We start from the raw sequence: 16744 nt of genomic DNA on the forward strand, positions 1-16744 counted from the left end.
TCTCCATCTCTTTCTCTGTGGTGTATTGGTGCTCTTTGGGACCAGACTCTTCCTTGGCTAATTCGCTGACACTGGGAAGGATTCTCACTATGAGGACCTGGGAGAACAGAATTCTTAAAAGCAAAGCCAGCAAGATCAAGGCTAATGATAGTGATGATGAGTCCGGGATGTTCAGACACTGTTCACCTGTCTCTGAGGGTTGCTGGACTTTGCTCATCTATGCAGTATCCACAACACTCCATTCAGAGAAGTGAATTTCCCAGAAAACCTGAAAGCTCTGCAGTCCAGTTATCCCCTTGAAAGAACCTGGCTTACATGGTTTTCAAAATAAAGGCTTTGCACAAGTTTTTTAAGGAATAACAACCCAGCCAGGAACTACCCTTGAAGGTCATTCAGGAGCCATAGCTTGTAGTGCAAGTGGCTTCTGATTTGTGTAAGAAAACTTGCTGTGGGGGCCAGACTGGCTTTGTTGGTTCCTTATGTCTCCTGTAATTCAAGGCTTTTATTCAGCTATAAATCTACTCATAAAGCCTGGGTTTTTGTAATCTGAGCCACAGCTCTTCAGTGGTGTCTGCTGAGATGGGCCCTTTAACTGCAGCACTGGAGGCTGCTGCCAGCATCCCCTCAGCCCCTCTGCCCTCTAGAGAGGTTGGGGAGTTATGTTTCACATCACAAGCTGATAAAGAGGTGGGTAAAGCAAGGGCTGGCTGGATACCAGTGCCTCGAGACCTGGAGGGAACAGGCTGAACTTATTTTTTATCCTGCAGAAAAGCAATCTCAGGGGAGACCTCACTCTCCACAATTCAGGTGGGGGTTGGGCTCTGCTCCCAGGGAACAAGGGACAGGATGAGAGGGAATGGCCTCAAGTTGTGCCAAGGGAGGTTCAGACTGGACATGAGGAAAGATTTGTCAAGCATTGGAAGGGGCTGCCCAGGGAGGTGGTGGACTCACCATCCCTGGAAGTGTCCAAGGAATGGCTGGATGTGGCTCTCAGTGCTCTGGTCTGGTTTACAAGTTGAGGATGGGTCACAGGTTGGACTTGACCTTGGAGGTCTTTTCCAACCTTAATGATTCTGTGATCTTGTAAAAATTCATTTTTGCTAGCACAGTCACTCCAAAGGCTTAACACTGAAATTTTGCCTGGTAAAGGCAGCTGGACAGACACAGAGCATCCTGGAGCTCCAGAGGGAGTCACAATTGTGACTGCTGCCTTCCCTCTAGCTTTTCTCATTTTCTTCCTTTTTAAGGAAGAGAGATATTTTCAGTGCTTAATTACTAAGTTAGAGCTGATACTGAATTATTCTCCAGACCACACAGCAGCAGCAGTCTCTTGTTAAACGCCCACTTCTACAATGGCAGTGATGGTGCTGTCTTCCCTTTGGGGCTGGGATAAGGGGTGTATGAGGTGCCTGACAAGTGCAGGGGTGCACTGGAGGCATGGAGAGCAATATCGTTCTTGGCACTTCTCATCTCCAGGGTGTTGAGCTTACTGAGAAATGAGAAAACATGACCTTTCCTCTGGGAAACTAAAAATCCAGGCACGGTTGGGTTAGCACCCCTTCCCTCTGGCAGGAGGGTAATTTGTCAGTGCAAACCAAGCTTACAGATGGACATTAGCAGGGAGCACTTGCCTGGTCCAAAGGCTTTGGGCAGGAACATCTGTCCCACCTTAGCTACCTGGCAGTCAAGCTGCTGTCAAGAGAATTGGGTGGTTCCTTTGAGCTAAGCCCCCTTTTCCTCAGGCTGTAGTTACAGATAAGTTTCCCGCCTTCTCTATATCCCAGTTACTCCTCAAATGCCTGGTTTGTTTAAAATAGTTAATGATTGCCCTCTCCTGGTTGGCCTCTCTCACTGCTGCATTGCAGCGCTGCTTTTTGGCAGAGTCTTTTCCAAGGTCAGTGGGAAGCTCCGGGTTGACTCTTGCAACTCCTGCCTGGAGGACACAAGATGAATTGGGTGTTCGCTCTCTTTTTGCAAACCCCACTTCTGACCTCTTCAGAACCCTCTGCTCTCGCAAACCCCACGTCTGACCTCTTCAGAACCCTCTGCTCTCAAAAAATTTGGCACCAATTTGCATCTAATTTGAAGAAAACATTTATTGCCCAATGTGGGGTCAGTTCCCTGCACTCCCAGGCCAGGAAGTACCTGGAGCAGGTGATGCTGTGCCTGTAGCCACAGGCTCGGTGTGTGGGCTGTTGCTGCCTTTGTCTTCTTTCACTTGACACACCTCCTGTCAAAACAACAAAAACAGGGTAAGTGAATCTCAGCAAGAGAGAATTTACTCAAGAAAGAAGTATTTTCCTTCCCCCTTTTAGCTGATTATGTCTAAGAGGAGCTAAGGAAGCTCAGGGCTTTGCTGTGCTGGCCCAGACACAGACATTGCTTGCCCAGATGCTGAGCTCCTGCTGGTGCCATTTTCCAGGCCTGTGCTGGAAAGAGGAAACCAAGTTTCTGGGGCAAAGTTGGGCTATGTGTGCTCTGAAGAAAAGGGGGAACTCAGACTTTTGGGGGAAATAAGTAAAAAGCTTGTGCTGCTCAGGCACTCAGCATAGGTTAAATTCTGTTAATGCCTGCAGCTGGCACGGGGCTTTGTGAGTCAGCTCTGGTGCTCTGTTCACATCCACCTCCTTCAGCCTGATGACAAAAGTCCCCAAAATGTTTTCTGTGTTTGTTTAATTGGTTTTTTACTCCTCGGGTGCAGCGGCTTACCTTGGCCAATAACTGCCAACCCCAATTGCACCAGAGCTTGTAAACACAGACAGTCCTGACTTATTCCCCTCATTTTGCCCAAATTTAAATGTGATCCACCGTGTGCAGTTAATGTAGAGGAGCTGGGCTCTGCCTCCCAGCTGCTGCTCGTTTGCTAAATGGGAGAGGAGGCCTGACCCTGCCCCAGCCCCAGGTGCAGCCCCATTCCAAGGGTTTCACTCTCTGCCCCTGCACTCTCTGCCTTTGTCCTCTGTTCCCCTGAACCTGTGGGGCACAGTTTTAGAAGAAGCTTCTTGAGGGTGGATAAGGGTTGGGGACAATGTTGGATCCAGCCTGGAAGCCTGGTGTAGGGTTTTGGGCACCTCTGAAGACTCAGAGCCTCCTGATGTGGATGAGCAGATGACCAGGATGGAGCAGCAAAGGTAAGATGTTTTTCACCTTCAATTCACAAATGGGAGCCCCTGTCAAGCTGACTCAGGGTCTGGGTCATTTGCAGGATAAAATGTCTTGAAGTGGGTGGCAGAGGTGAGGACTGGACCTGGTAAACATTTTAGTGGAAAACCTGAAGGAAAAAAATCACCTGCTCTTTCTGCAGCTCATGGGGGCACCTGGTCCTTGCTGGGGGGCAAAATCAGGGGTTTCAAGGCAAAATCAGTAATTTCAGGGTAAAAATCCCTTGCCTATTCCCCCCCCCCAGCAGGGGTAGACAAGCTGTTACCAGGGTTCCCAGTGGAGATGCTCAGGTGTAGTATTTGCTTTAGGGGTGCTATTTTAAACCTCAGTTGAAGCAAGCCTGTGGTTATTTAATCCCCTAAATCATTTCCACCACCTTGAAAATGTCTCTCCAAGACCCCAGTTTGGCAGCCAGAGGTGCAGCTTGGGGTCTTGCACCCCTGCCTGGAGGGGGCTGTGGTGGCTTTGCTGACCCTGGCCCCCCCAGAGGGCCCAGTACCGTTTTCCATGGCGCATACACGATCTGCTCTGCCCTCAGCCCCAGGCACTCGACGTGGTGCTCAAATTCCTCCCGATCAGCTGTGCTTATGCTCAGGTTCCGGGCTGGAGAAGAAGGATTTGTCAGGTGTTAGATTTGTTGGACTGATGGCCTCAGCACAGCCCTTTGTTCCACAAAATGCTGCTCCCCTTCCCCACCAGTGCTTGCTGTGGATGTGGTCTGTGTGGGGGTCTCTCACCCCCATAATGAACACACCTGAACGAAACCAGCCTTGGGCATCACTTGTTTTAACCCTCTCCCAAACAACTCTGGTCCTGTATGCTTAAAGGGGTTGCAGGATGGTCTGAACCTCCTGGGGTGTCAGGAGGGACCGAGGTTGAGCGTGGAGGCAGTTCTCTATATGTGTCTTCAAAATCTCTTAAAGCAACTGCTTTGCAGCCTGGCAAGATGATGGAGTCAAAACTGCTGCTTTATGGGGTTGTGGGTAAATCTGATCAACTTTAGCACTGCAAAGCCATGTGCTCTGCCCAGGGAGGTAAGTATTGAAACATCATGCTTGGCTTGAAAATGTTGAGATTTTACAATGATGTCGATGCTGAATTGTATTTGCTTCCTGTTCTTTGAGTATTTATGTCATAAGTGGATTTGGTCTTTAACTTGCTCTTTTCTGCTCTGTCAAGAGATGTGGGGTTTAATGAGGTTTGCAAATCCTGTAACCCGTGGAGCGTTGGTCTCAGAAAAGTCACTGACTGTTGGTGAAACCAAGGTGCTGCATGGTTTTAGTTGATAATTTTGTGTGTGTTTGGGTGTTCCATGAGAGCTTTAAATTACTTTAGGATGGAGTTTCATACCGTAGAGATACTGCCCCAAATACGTCCTTTCCCTCTGCATTTGGTACTGGATGAGTAAAAGGTTTTCAGAGCTGAGGTTCATCAGCATCCCTTCAGTTTTCTGGGTCTTGGCTTGGAGAGAACAGACACAGTAATTCAGATTTTCAGTGCTGCAGCAGCAATAAACTCCAGCCCAGGTGTGGGCAATGTCAGTAGTCCCTGGAATTCGACCCTCAGTAGCAGGTGAGGACAAATGTCTTGAAATAGGGTGACTTTTTTGGTTCTTGGTTTATATAAGTTATATTTCTTAAAGATGGGGCTGGGGTGTGAAAGAGCCAAAGTCCCTCAGCTCCTGTCCTGCTGTTGGAACCTTGCAGTTTGGGGGTCTGTAAGAACAGGGAGAAACTGCCCCCTGCTCACAGCAGTGCTGTTGTGGCTGGGTCAGTGCAAACTGTATCCCAGGGGGTTGCAATTCCCACCCCAGATTGGCTCACCCCACTTCCTCAGCAAGGAGGAAGCAACTCAGAACGAGAGGCTTCATTAATTCTCTGAAACCTGCCATGAGTGTTCCCTCCTTTCCCCAAGGGATTGTGAAATAACTTCACAAACAGGATGGTGTTCTGCAGGGGTGGCAGCAGGTCTGCTCCTGGCACAGCATTACTCTGTGGGTTTAATGTAGCTGGGTGGTGGGGCTGTGATCCCTGGGGTGCCCCAGGAGTGGGAATAAACCTGGGTGCCCCTGGGTTTGGGGAGCTGTTTGGAGCCCACCGAGGCTTCAAACAGGCAAAGAGACTCAGGAATAAAATGCATTAGATAATGTAAAACAGGGACATGGGCCCTTTGTGTGTCTCAATCCATGTGAAACCGTGGGCTGGGTGATAACCCCACCCGCGCTGCTTACCGTGCTTCACCAGCGTGGTGTTACTGCCAGTGATTTCCAAGTAAGTGAGGTTGTTGGTAAAACACTGGTCCCCCCTGGAGAGAGAGGGGAAGGGGGTGATGCCATGGTCTGGAAAGGACCAGCAAAGCCCCGGTCCTGACCCCACATCGGGCACCTGCCACCTCCTCCCCAGGGTTAATTTCTCTCACTGTTAAAATCAAGGCATTTCTCCCGTGCCTCTGCCTGACCTCCAGTGGCAGCTCGCGGTCTCAGCCTTGCAATTGCTCCCCCACTCCTTGGTGGTGAGACATTTTCCACCCTGAAATAACTGAAACCTCAAAGTGCTGCCTGCATTGCCACAGAAAAATTCATCCCCTGAAATTCTGACCCTGTTGGGGAAACAGCTTTTGGTGCCTGGCAGAGTCAGCAGCCACGCCACAGGGACTTCTGGAAAAGTCTCCTCTCTGGAGAGGTCTTCTCCTTGCCTTCATCCTCCATGCCTGCAGGGCTTGGTGCCTGTGAGACCTCTGTGCCCTGCAAAACTTGTCTAAACCTGCGGTCTGTTGAAATAAATAAGTAAATAAAGGGGATGAGGAAGAGGGGAGAGGGTGCACAGAGCAGGCAGGAGAGACTCCTTTTGAAGAAACCAACCTGGAACTGTGCTCGTATCTTGTGCTAAAAGATTTTGGGGCTGTAGCAGGGAGGGGATGGGTTGAGAACCCAGGGACTGCATCTTACACAGCCACGTAGTGGGTGATGAGCAGCTCCTGCCCACTGGCACTGGGCTCCATGTGCAGGTAGGCATGGTCGATGAGCAGCATCTCCACGCGGTGCGGGGGGAATTGGGCAGCCCCTGCCACGTACAGCCACGTCCCCAGCAGCTGTGGGGAGAGAGGGACAGGGTGGTGAGGGTGAGATACCCTGAGATTTCCACCCTCCCCGTGGCATAATTGACATTGATGCTAGTTCTCCCTCTTGCATTTGCAGCAACAAGGTGAAACATTTGCAAATGAACTGGGGGAAAAAAAAAATAGCTGAGTGTGGGGGTTGGGAAGGGTGCTGGCACTGGCTGTGGGTGCCTTGGGTGGTGCGGCAGGGTCAGGACAGTCTGACTTTGTTGCGGGGGATTTGCACCAAAAAATACCCATCCCACCTGCCTTGTTTCAAGGTCACTGTTGGGAACCTGAGAAAACTGGGTAATTTGAGGATTTTTGGACAGCAAACGTTTCCTGTTTGTTGCAGGTGTTTCTCTGACAGCACCTTGGCAGATGTGCCAGGGCAGCAGGGGGGATAAGGTGGGGTATTCCTCTTTCCCAGGAGACAGTGAGGCTTAGCAGAGCACCCTCAAGCTGATTGCAGGCGTGGGAGAGCCCCCCAAGGCTTGTGTGTCTCCTACCGTGGAGGCCATGGAGTTGTCCGGGCGTTGGGCTCCGCAGGGGACAGCGTCCGTGGGCAGCAGCGCCGTGAGGCTGAGGATGACCACGAGCCCGGCTGTGTCCATGGCTGTCCGAGCACACTGGGTGAGCACAGTCCTGGACAGACGGACGCTGTTGGCTCCTGTAGCTGCACTGGGAGGGGACAGGATGTGCTCAGGGCTGCCGGATCTGCACTGGTGTTGCAACCGGTGCCTTTTGGGGTCGATGCCCAGGGAAGAGCCACGTGCTTGGCACTTGCCCCAGCCTTGGATGGATGTGGCTGCTGTTGGCAAGTGTTGGTAGGAGGAGGCTGTTGGTGATGCAGTTAACTGCATTTAAAACTTAAATCTGCCCTAAATTTCCCCACTTTTTTTCCTGCGAGCAGCTGCTGTAGTCCCATCTTGCTCTGCTAATGAGATGTTGTGTAGCCCTCCCAGTGCTGGCTTCGCTGCAGATACCCCCGCCCCCCAATCTCAGGCAAAGCCCAAGGGGCTTTGAAGAGAAGGTGCTTTTGCCGTCCTTGCCAAAACTGGCTTTAAAAGAGGTGCTTATGGGCCTCAGAGGTCACCCCGTCCTGTTGGACACATCCCTGTGGCAGCTCTCTGACCCTCCCTGTCCTGCTGTTGTCTCTGTGTTGTCAGACAGGCAGGACTTGTTTCTCTGACATTTTGTTTGCCTTTTCCTCTCTGGCAGCAGAGCCTCCCTGAACCCTTTGGTCTGGCTCTGGGTAATGGTTTTTCCCATTGTCTCCCCTTTTCCCTCCTCAGAGACACCTGGGGAAGGTGCAGTGTCACCTCTTGTCACCCCACCCTGCAGTGACCCCTGCACAAGGCTGTGGTGTAGATGGAGCCTTGTGGGATTTGGCTTGAAAATTGAGGGTGGGATGTTCAGGTGCTAAAAGTGTTGTGGTGGGGGAGACTCAAGGGGGTTGGCAGGTTTGTGTGTTACCCTGATGGGTGGGTGCTCATGTCCCAATGTCCTGAGGCTGAGAGGGTCCCCTGCCACCACAGAGCTGGCATGAGGGATGAGCATCTCTGTGCCCACTGCCACACTTTGCCCTGGTTGGATTTTGTCTGGTTGGGTTTTGTCTGGATGTCTTTCACATCTCTGGGTGGGTTTGGAGATTCAGCACCATGGGCATGGCAGGCAGGAGGGGGTCCCAGAGAAGATGGAGCAGGAACAGCCAGTGGTAGAAACAAAGGAATTTATTTTGGGCCTAGTTGAGAACAGTGAAATCCAGGAGGAAAGGCAAAAACATGGATAGATAAGAAATCCTGAGGCTGTGCTGAGCCTGGCTGGGGCTGGAGGAGGATGAGGATGGAGCAGCTGACCCGGTCCATGGGGGTTACCCCATCTGTGGGACTGCATTGCCTTCACCCGTTTGCTTCCTGGGCAGGGGACAGGCATGCTATGGGAGAGGGGAGATCGGCTCTTGGTGTTCCCTTACCACAGAACCACCAGGAATGGCTGGGGGAGGATGCTTGAGGAGGTTTGGGGATGCACAGCAGGGAAGCTGTGCTGGGGGGCTAAACTTAATTCCCCCCAGACCCCCATCCCAGCTGGAAACAGAACCTGGCCTGGGGCTTATCCACCGCAGGGAGGGGTTTGTACCTCTCTGGAAGTGTAGAACACATCCTCGTCAGTGAAGCCCAGGCAGTGCAGGTGGGCTTTGAACTCCTCCACGTGCTCTTTGCTCACGTTGGGTGTCCGTGCTGTCAGAGAAATGGAGAAGGGGGGGAAAGAAGTGGTGTTTTAGGGTTGCTTTGCTCCTGGGTGATCCCCATAGTGCAGATGGGGAGCTCACTGCCTGTCCCCATCTTTCCCCTCTCTGTATCAGGGGAAAAGGGGCTTTTTGCCCTGCTTGTGAGGACAGGAGATGTCTGTGCCCCTTGACTTGTCCCTGGGAAAGCATCTGCTCACCTGAGAGGCTCAGACTCGGGAAGTCAATGTTGATGTGGTTCAGGATCAGCAGGTGTTTGTCACTTTGGATCAGTCTGGCCATGGAAGCCACCATGTTATTATCAACTGGAAGGTATGGAGAGAGTGAGATTCCCCCACTGGTGAGGATCCACCCCATGCTGGGGCTCATCACCTTTTTATCCTAGCGACTCATCCCAGTGGGGACCCACAGTACTGCCATAGACGCGGTGTGTGGTGGAAGAAATCTTTTCCCTCTGCCTCCAGACATGATTTTAGGTGTAAAAGGCTCAGGGTGACAAGTACAGGGAGGCAAGAAGCACGAGGGTCCAAGGTGTGGCTGAGTCCCCCCACCCCATCCCTGTGCTACAACTGGAGCTTTACCGTGTATCAGGGTGGAGTTCTGGTGAACGACCTGGACCTTGCTGGAGTTCTTCACCACACATGTCTCATTCCTGTGGGGCAGAGAGGTCAGAGGGCGCAAATACCCCCCAAAACTGCCCCAACCAAACCTGAGGGATTTGGAACATGAGCAGGACTGCAGAGCTTAAATAAATGTGGCATAACTGCTCTCCAGCCCCAAATTTGTGGGGTGTCTCAGCCCAGAGGATGACACCAGAGGGTAGCAATGCCCCTGGGGATGGAGGAGCCAGATCAGGGGGGTGAATCCCTGTCCTTACATTCTTATGATTTCAGTGACGTCGAGCTCATCTTCGTGGCTCCCGGGAGAGAAGGAAAAAGCCTCAAATGTCACTGCTCTCATCTCTGCCAGGTGAGGGGGATACCTGGAGGCACCAGCAATGTAGAACCACTGTCCCAGGAGCTGCAGAGGGGAGCAGAGTGGGGAAGGTTGGAGGGGCTGTGCCAGGTTCACTCCCAGGCACCCTGTGAGTGAAAGCAAATGCTGTGTCTTATGTCCTGCTGTCCCACAGACGGAGCACCCCCGGTAGGTGACTGTCCTGGGCACGATCCGGGCTGGGTGAGGGTCTCTGAGTTTTGTCCCCTCTCTGTTAAGGCACTGCTCCAGCTCCCAGGATGGCCAGTTCTTTCTGCAGGGGTGTCTTTCCTGCTCCATGCCACGCTGTCATTGCTTTCCTCCCATTAAAAGCTCCCAAGGGATTAAATACTGTTTATGCAGTGAAGGGTTTGTGGATGGAGGCTCGTGACCTGAGTCACCATCACTTGAAGGACTTACAATGGCGTGGTGAGGCACCTGGATGGTGCTGCCCATCCTGGTTTGCAGGGAAATGGAAGCAGGACCCCTAAAAGCACCTGCTCATGAGATTATGGGTGCAGAGCCGCAAGGCTTAACCCCTTTCCCGTGCTCCTGTGCAGCAGTCTGGATTTTTTTTTAGGAAAACAAGCATGGACAGGCAGTGAGATAAACACTGAGCTGCCAGTGCTCTTCCCATAACCTCCTCCTGGATCCATAAGAGCTAGGGATGGTGATAGGAAACCAGAGGATAGGTGCCTCAGATGAGGGCAGGACTTACCCAAGGGACAGTGGTGTTGTCGAAAGTGATCGGGATGAGTGGGGCGCAGCTTGGGGGCTTGGTGGCCAGGGTGAGGGGCAGCCCCAGGAAGAGGGTGAGGGTGGCCAACATCTTCTGGCCGTCCAAGAGGATGTTCCTGCTCTGCCAGGCTGTTGCTCAGCTCTGTCCCTTATATAGGGCTGCCAGCAATGCTGGACATCCCCAGCACCAACGTGCCTGCTCTGCTGCCAGGCTGTTTGCTCAGGCATGAAGCAATAGCAGGTGGAAGAAATTCAGCTTGCAAAATCTTGGATTTCGCCAGTGTAAAAAGAGGAAAGAAAACCTCCCACCAATCTAATGCTTCACCAATGCAGGCTTTTGTTCTCAGAAACTGCAATTAATTTTGTGGGTGCCTGGCGAAGTGCTCGGCAGCTTCAGGTGTGTTTGGAGACCTTGGGGACGCTAAGGGCAGCAGGACATGGCTTTCCTCCACAGGGCAAATAAACTGTTATGGAGATGGCTGGTTGTTAGCTTTAAGGGCTTTGGTCCCCGCTGGCCTCGTGTCCCTTGGGACATGGGGCTTGCACGGGGGTTCACGTGTGCTCTTAGGAGTGCAGATGCCGTGGGGGATTCCATGGGGAAGGGGCCTTGGGTATATGAGGCAGGGAACCCATCAGTGCAATGGGCTCAGACTTTTTAAAAACCATAAATTACAACTTCTTTAAATGCAGCATCTCCGTATTTGACAGTGCCTTACAGCTCCTCTAATGTTGGCATCGTAATTAAGTGTGGTGATTAATTAATTAAAGGTGTTTGCTCTCACCCTGCCCTCAGCAGCTGCTTCAGGACCTGTGGCTCATGGCAGGGACAGTCAGCCCCAGGTAGCCGGGTTTTAGTGCCAAGGCGGAGCTGGTGCAATCAGCCAGCAGTGCCGGGAAGGGGCAGAGCACCAGCTGAGCAAACAGGGCTCAGCCCCTTCCCGCTGCCCTGTCGCATCTGGCACCACCCAAAGCAGCTCCTGTGCTGCACCGTAACGGGGTTTTCCCCCTTCCCTCCCTTCCTTCCCTTTACCGCCCTCTTTTTTCGCCCCCTCCCCCTGCCTTGCCCCCTGCTGTTGCCCTCATCTTTCCCCTTTTTTCTCCCTTAGTTTCCCCGCTCTTCCTTTCCCCTCCACCCCATTTCCCCCCTACGTTTTTCTTTCTTTTTTTCCTTTCCCCTCTTGCTCCCCAGCACTGTGGCAGGATGGGGACATGGATGAGGCACAGCAGTTGGGAGCCATTGGGATCCCGACCTTGTTGTGTGTTTGGCATCATCCTGAGGGTTGGGCAGGTCATGCAGGGAGTGGCAGGTTTGGCATGAGGAAGGTTTGGAGTGTGGGTTTGGTTCCTCAGATCACTTGGAGGAACCCCTGGGAAATGGGATATTTCTGTGCCTCTTGCCCACCTAGTTTCTTATGAAGAACCAAAAAAACCCCCGTTCCAGTCCTGTTTCATTGCCTCAGTTTTAAATATTTATTTAAAGTCAAAAAAAAAAAAAAAAGAAAAAGGGGAAAAAAAAAGCTTTAATGAGAACAAATGGTAACTGAAGCCTTGAGAAAACACAAAACCAATGGCATGGGATGAGAGATGGAGAGACCTGGAGTATGGGGGGTGTGCAGGGAGGCAGCGAGTGATGGGTGGTGGTGGTTTTGGCCTGGGGATGAGGTATTTCTGGCAGGGGCTGTGTGGAGGGCGAGGTATTTGGGACAGATTATGTTAACCTTTTCCGATGGTGGCTGGGAACCAACCAGCAGGCAGTAGTGACAAAAAAAACCAAACAAACCAAAAAAAACCCACAAAGAGAGACTCACAGATAATTTTTTTTTTCCTCAAAAAAATAAAATCCATAGTCCATATGAGACATGAAAACTCCAAACAGGCACTGAAGAGTTTCTGATACAGTACAGCTCTGATTACATCAATATTATTCCTTATATAGAATTAAAGATTACCATAATTATCCTCTTAAAAAAAATTCCTCCAAATTTACATATAGAGACTAAATGTCTACAAAACTTAACAAACAAAACCCTTCCAAGCTCGGCTGGGTTCTGAAACAAGGTACCATCATGTCAGTCTTGACAGAGGGGCCGAGGGAAGAGTTGCAGAGCTGGGTTTAAACGTGAACTTAGCACAGGGAGTCATGTGGGCAACTCAGTACAGCCCGACTCAGTACATGACAACCGACTCCAAAGGAGCTCTCTGAGGCTCAACACTTCTAGATGAGATGTGTCCCTCACTCCCCTCCCGAAGCAGTGAAGTGCTGATCAACAACAACAACAAAAAGCAAATTTGCGTGTAAATTGTCCCGTAAGTGATGTTGGCTGTGGTGTGAGTTGTGGTATTGACACCCATGGCCACTGAAGGATCCCTTTTAAGGTGGCTGTTTCTCTGATTTAGCTGTAGAACACGATCTCCTCTCTTCCCAGAGCGATGATTCTATGGGGCTTATTTTTGGGTCTGTGGTGAGACATTGTAGCACCTTCATAACTTTAAATAAAGTCATATATATAAAATAACACACTTTTTTAAGAGCACCAGAGATTTCACAGTGAGAGGTAGAAACAAATCAGACGAGCCCATTCCCTCTCTCTATTTTAGCACCAATCTCCTCCCCTCTCCTCTTTCCATTCCCCCTTCTTTGCTTCCTGACTCTCCCCTACTCCAACACCACACGTGAGAGGGAGTGTTGATTAAACTCATGGAAGGAGGAACTTGGCTTTTTTTTTTTTTTTTTCTCCTTTTTCTTTTTGCTTTAAATAATATAATATATATATTTTGTTTCTTCTAATATTGCACATCAAAATGCTTCCTGTACACAGAGCAGCCAGATTCAACTTGCAGCTCCGCCTGGGAGACCTGATGCAGCACATGGCCGTCCAGAAGGCGTCAAGCTCTGAGAGGGAAGCTCTATTTTTTTAATTATTTTTTCAATGGAAAGAACATTTGGTAACTTAGGAACCAGACAAAAATGGGTGGGTGGGTGGGTGGGGGGGAAACAATGAAAAAACCCACACGCTGCAAGTCGCTTGAGGTTTCTCTCAACGTTTTCTTTGGTCATGGAAAAAGCTTTGTGTGTGGAACTGCAACATCCAGTCCCCTGATCCTTTTTCACTGCTCACGTCCTGACTGATGCCTGCTTCCCTCATGCCCTTGTTCTTCCTTCTTTCAACAACTGGCTGAGTTCAGTAGATCATGGGTTCTTGGAGAACTTGAGCCAAAGGCTGGAGCAAGAGTTGACCTAAAAGATACAGCCCAGCTGCCCTTGCTGCAGAGAGGTGGGAGAGCCCCTGTAAGGACAGGCCAATCGTGGGATTGGAGCCTCAGAGCCTGGTTTCCATAGCTTGGTTCAAAGGAAGCAGATGGGGCCGACCTCGAGGTGATACTGCTTTCCTGGCTCGGATGGTGGCAGGTTGTAGATGTTGACAATTGGCAGCTGCTGAGGGTCCTGGGTCCGAAACGAAAAGAGGGTCCGATGCCAGCGTCCGTCCTTGATCTGTGGGGAGAGGGGGGACAGAGAGAAAGCTGATGAACCAGGGGGTGAATCCTGCTGGAAAGGAATGTGTTTCATGAGGCGTAAGCCTGAAAATCCCTGTGTGAGACAAGGGACTGTCCCTTGGGCTGAGCAGGTCTGGGGTGGGTTTGGAGAGCATTTTGGGGAACCCTTTATCAGGCTGATGAAAACTGAGCTTGAGTGGTATCACCAAAACAAACTCCTAATGCTGTGAGCCTGAATGCAGCCCTGTGTCTCCTGACTCTCTGTGGCACCAGACAAGAGCCACGGCCACCACCCATGGGGAGCTGTTCCCCTTTCTGCCGTTTAACTGCTCCTATACATCACAGGTAACTTCAGAATTTCATCTTTTGCTTTCTGTTTGAAGGCCATCTGCTTCACAGGAGCTGCTATAGCATCCTGGACTGGAAAATAAGTGGAGACCTGGTAAACTTGACCCTTCTCCCTCGTAGGATGAGCAGCATAGGTGTTACTTGAGCTCCAGAGTGGGCTCTGGCATTTCTCTCTACTTCTTCTTCTTCCCTCTTTCACAGCAACATACCTTGCAATCATCAGCTGCCACTTCTGGCCTGAGCTGCCCACCCGCTTCAAACATCTGCCCGTTCCAGGCCCTGAAGCGCACGGCTTTTTCTGAGGGCTTCTCAGAGGAGCCTTCCTGCCAGACAGAGGTGTTCAGGCAGTGGATGGTGATGTGCTGAACCACCTCCGAGCTCAGCAGTCGCAGGAAGTTCATCTGGACTCTCCCAATGTCAAAATCCAGCTGTAAGGTGACAGAGAGGTCATAGGGGCACCCTGCAGAGGGGCTGAGGGGAGCAGGGTTAGTGCAAGGTGGGATAGCAAAGGGGGTCTCCTTTCCTCTCAGCACTGGTGTCCAGCGCTGGATCTGATGTGAATACGGGCAATAAGGGTCAGATGCCAAGTCATTTTGGAAAGTTTTCATGGGGACACAGCAGGTCCTTAAGTAGGAGGAAAAGAATGTAAACTTTGAATTCAATACAACTTGCAAAGGAGGTTCCAGCTCATCTGCAGATACTGCTGTTTGTATTTTTAGTACAGGTACTTCCTCAACAAAAATCCTGCAGCAATAACTTCACTGGAAACTTGTGTATTTAAGCTGATCTCACTTTTCCAGGTAGCGGAAAACAAAATGCGAGAGTGACTCGAACGTAAGTTAATTCAATAGAAGATTTGGGAGCACGTGTTTGTGAAATTACTGCTCATGTTAAGGCTACGCTAAGTTCATTAAACAGCACTAGCACACATGGCTTTGTCTTGACAAGAGTCAGTAACAGCCTTAGGTGTATTTTTTAACTTCTAAGAGCAGTCCTGAGTTCTGGCACTAATGCTGCCTTGAGGAGAAACCTGTGTGCTGTGTCCTTGTGATCACTGTCTGGTGTCCTGGGACAACACACCCTGCATAAATATTTGGCAATAGCAGTATGGGAAATGCTGCTCTGGGGCTGTGCCTACCTTGGAGACAGTGACAGGGCTGAGACACGTCTGGCCACCATTGGTGAAGTTGCAGATGACCTGTATGGTGTCTGAGGAACAGCCAAGATTTGGGTCAATCCAGTAGGTACCTGAGGAAATGGAGGATTTGGGAATTAACAAGGACACTTAACCTTTTCTGTGAATGACAAAAGGAGAGTTTTGGTTTCTTCATGACTAGTCCCAGGGAAGGAGACCCTGTGAAACAGCCTTGTGGAGGATGCAGCCTTTGCACATTCAGGGCTTCCTACCATCATTCAGCTTCTGTTCACAGTTCATGAGGTCCCGGCAGATGCGTGCAGGGTTTTCCTTGGTTCCCAGGGGTCTTTTGATGCTCTGAATGAGGTTGCTGAGGTAGTGTAGAGTCTTAAAGATCTCCCCTCCATGGTCCAGCATGAAAAGGTCTGGATGTTGGTAACCCTGGAGAAAAAAGAAGGCAAAGTCAGGGGTGCCTTGGGGGCACTGGGTGCTGTAACCACAAGGGTTTCTGCATCATTTTGAGAAAAATCAGTGGGTCAAAGACAGGCTGTGCTGGCTTGGGGCCAGTGAGCCAAAGGCCTTGTATTGTCCCAAACAGGACATTGCTGAAATACTGGGAAAGTCACAATGGCAAAGTCAGGAGGTTTGAAGCTTCACAAATCAGTAACACAACAGAACCATATCTTTTAACTGGACCTTTGTCTGCATAAACTCCAGATATTCCACTAGAACAGTGACAAATCCTGATTTGTCAGGGCTTTGTATAAACTTTCTGCACATAGAAAGCACTGATAAGACCATTCCTAGTCTCCAGCTCAAGCAAAGACCAGGGAGTTCAAAAATTCCCTTGTACCTCTGTCTTGAGCGCGCTGTTGGAGTCGATCAGTGTCTGGAAAGCTGCCCCAAAGCTGTCTTGTTGCTGGTGTGGGGTGAAAAAGATGGAAACTGAGATTGTTAGAAGCTGAACATGCCCTGATGCAAGAAAACACTTCTCAATCTACGGCTGTAGTTCAAGCATTGCTCTGCTAAGAGAGCATCTCCTGCTGGACCTGAGTGTGTATCTTCAAGGTCCCAGCAGCACCTTGGCTCTGCAGGACTTACATCACCATTAACAAATGTACAGAGAATGGCAACTTACAAATGAGGCTGGAACTCCTGGCGGACCCTGGAAATCAGAGGGAAAAAGGGGCATCAGCCAGAAAGCTGGTCAGTCACTGCTGCACAGATACTTAGCCATGGCCTTTTGAAATCCCTGTTCCTCTGGAGCCCCTCAGTGCAGAGAAGTGAGAGAGGCAACAATGCTGTCTCTATAAAACACTTGGGGATGGTTTGGACTAAAGCACGAGAAACACTGGTCCATTCATGCACATGGTTTTGCATATGAGGAACATAACAAAGCCGTAATTTCCAGTGAGGGAACAGTCCCTCTGGAGAGTACCATGGCAATCATTTCAGCTTGTTTCAATAATGAACTCTTCCCACATCTACGTACCGGAGGGCCAGGGTATCCTCGTGGGCCTGGAGGACCCTAAAGACAGAGTGGTATCAGT

General features: G+C 50.5%; 3 protein-coding genes across 9 annotated transcripts in view; all 3 read right to left on the reverse strand.

Annotated features, from left to right (window-relative positions):
* Positions 1-2076: 2076 nt before the first annotated feature.
* On the reverse strand, positions 2077-6962 carry LOC104688254 (alpha-1-acid glycoprotein-like). Its single transcript, XM_010397663.3, has 6 exons — positions 6768-6962; positions 6110-6252; positions 5393-5466; positions 4513-4623; positions 3662-3765; positions 2077-2230 (listed from the first exon to the last, which is right to left on the reverse strand). The coding sequence occupies exons 1-6, from the start codon at positions 6870-6872 to the stop codon at positions 2114-2116; spliced, it is 654 nt and encodes a 217-aa protein (XP_010395965.1). The 5' UTR covers positions 6873-6962; the 3' UTR covers positions 2077-2113.
* A 1011-nt stretch (positions 6963-7973) lies between these two features.
* LOC104688253 (alpha-1-acid glycoprotein 1-like) lies at positions 7974-10354 on the reverse strand. Its single transcript, XM_010397662.4, has 6 exons — positions 10197-10354; positions 9384-9526; positions 9088-9158; positions 8707-8811; positions 8398-8498; positions 7974-8194 (listed from the first exon to the last, which is right to left on the reverse strand). The coding sequence occupies exons 1-6, from the start codon at positions 10305-10307 to the stop codon at positions 8132-8134; spliced, it is 594 nt and encodes a 197-aa protein (XP_010395964.3). The 5' UTR covers positions 10308-10354; the 3' UTR covers positions 7974-8131.
* A 1362-nt stretch (positions 10355-11716) lies between these two features.
* The window catches only part of LOC104688252 (collagen alpha-1(XXVII) chain B), a 147099-nt gene continuing 142071 nt past the window's right edge, over positions 11717-16744 (reverse strand). For all 7 annotated transcript variants that reach the window (XM_010397658.4, XM_010397661.4, XM_039561575.1 and 4 more), the window contains 7 exons: positions 16687-16722; positions 16333-16359; positions 16048-16113; positions 15467-15635; positions 15198-15307; positions 14269-14487; positions 11717-13709 (listed from right to left, as the gene is read on the reverse strand). In XM_010397658.4, the coding sequence (XP_010395960.3) occupies positions 13563-13709; positions 14269-14487; positions 15198-15307; positions 15467-15635; positions 16048-16113; positions 16333-16359; positions 16687-16722 (774 nt within the window). In that variant the 3' untranslated portion in view covers positions 11717-13562. The remainder of the gene's footprint in view (positions 13710-14268; positions 14488-15197; positions 15308-15466; positions 15636-16047; positions 16114-16332; positions 16360-16686; positions 16723-16744) is intronic.

The sequence above is a fragment of the Corvus cornix genome, chromosome 17 (genome assembly GCF_000738735.6).
Source record: "Corvus cornix cornix isolate S_Up_H32 chromosome 17, ASM73873v5, whole genome shotgun sequence".
Lineage (NCBI taxonomy): Eukaryota > Metazoa > Chordata > Aves > Passeriformes > Corvidae > Corvus > Corvus cornix.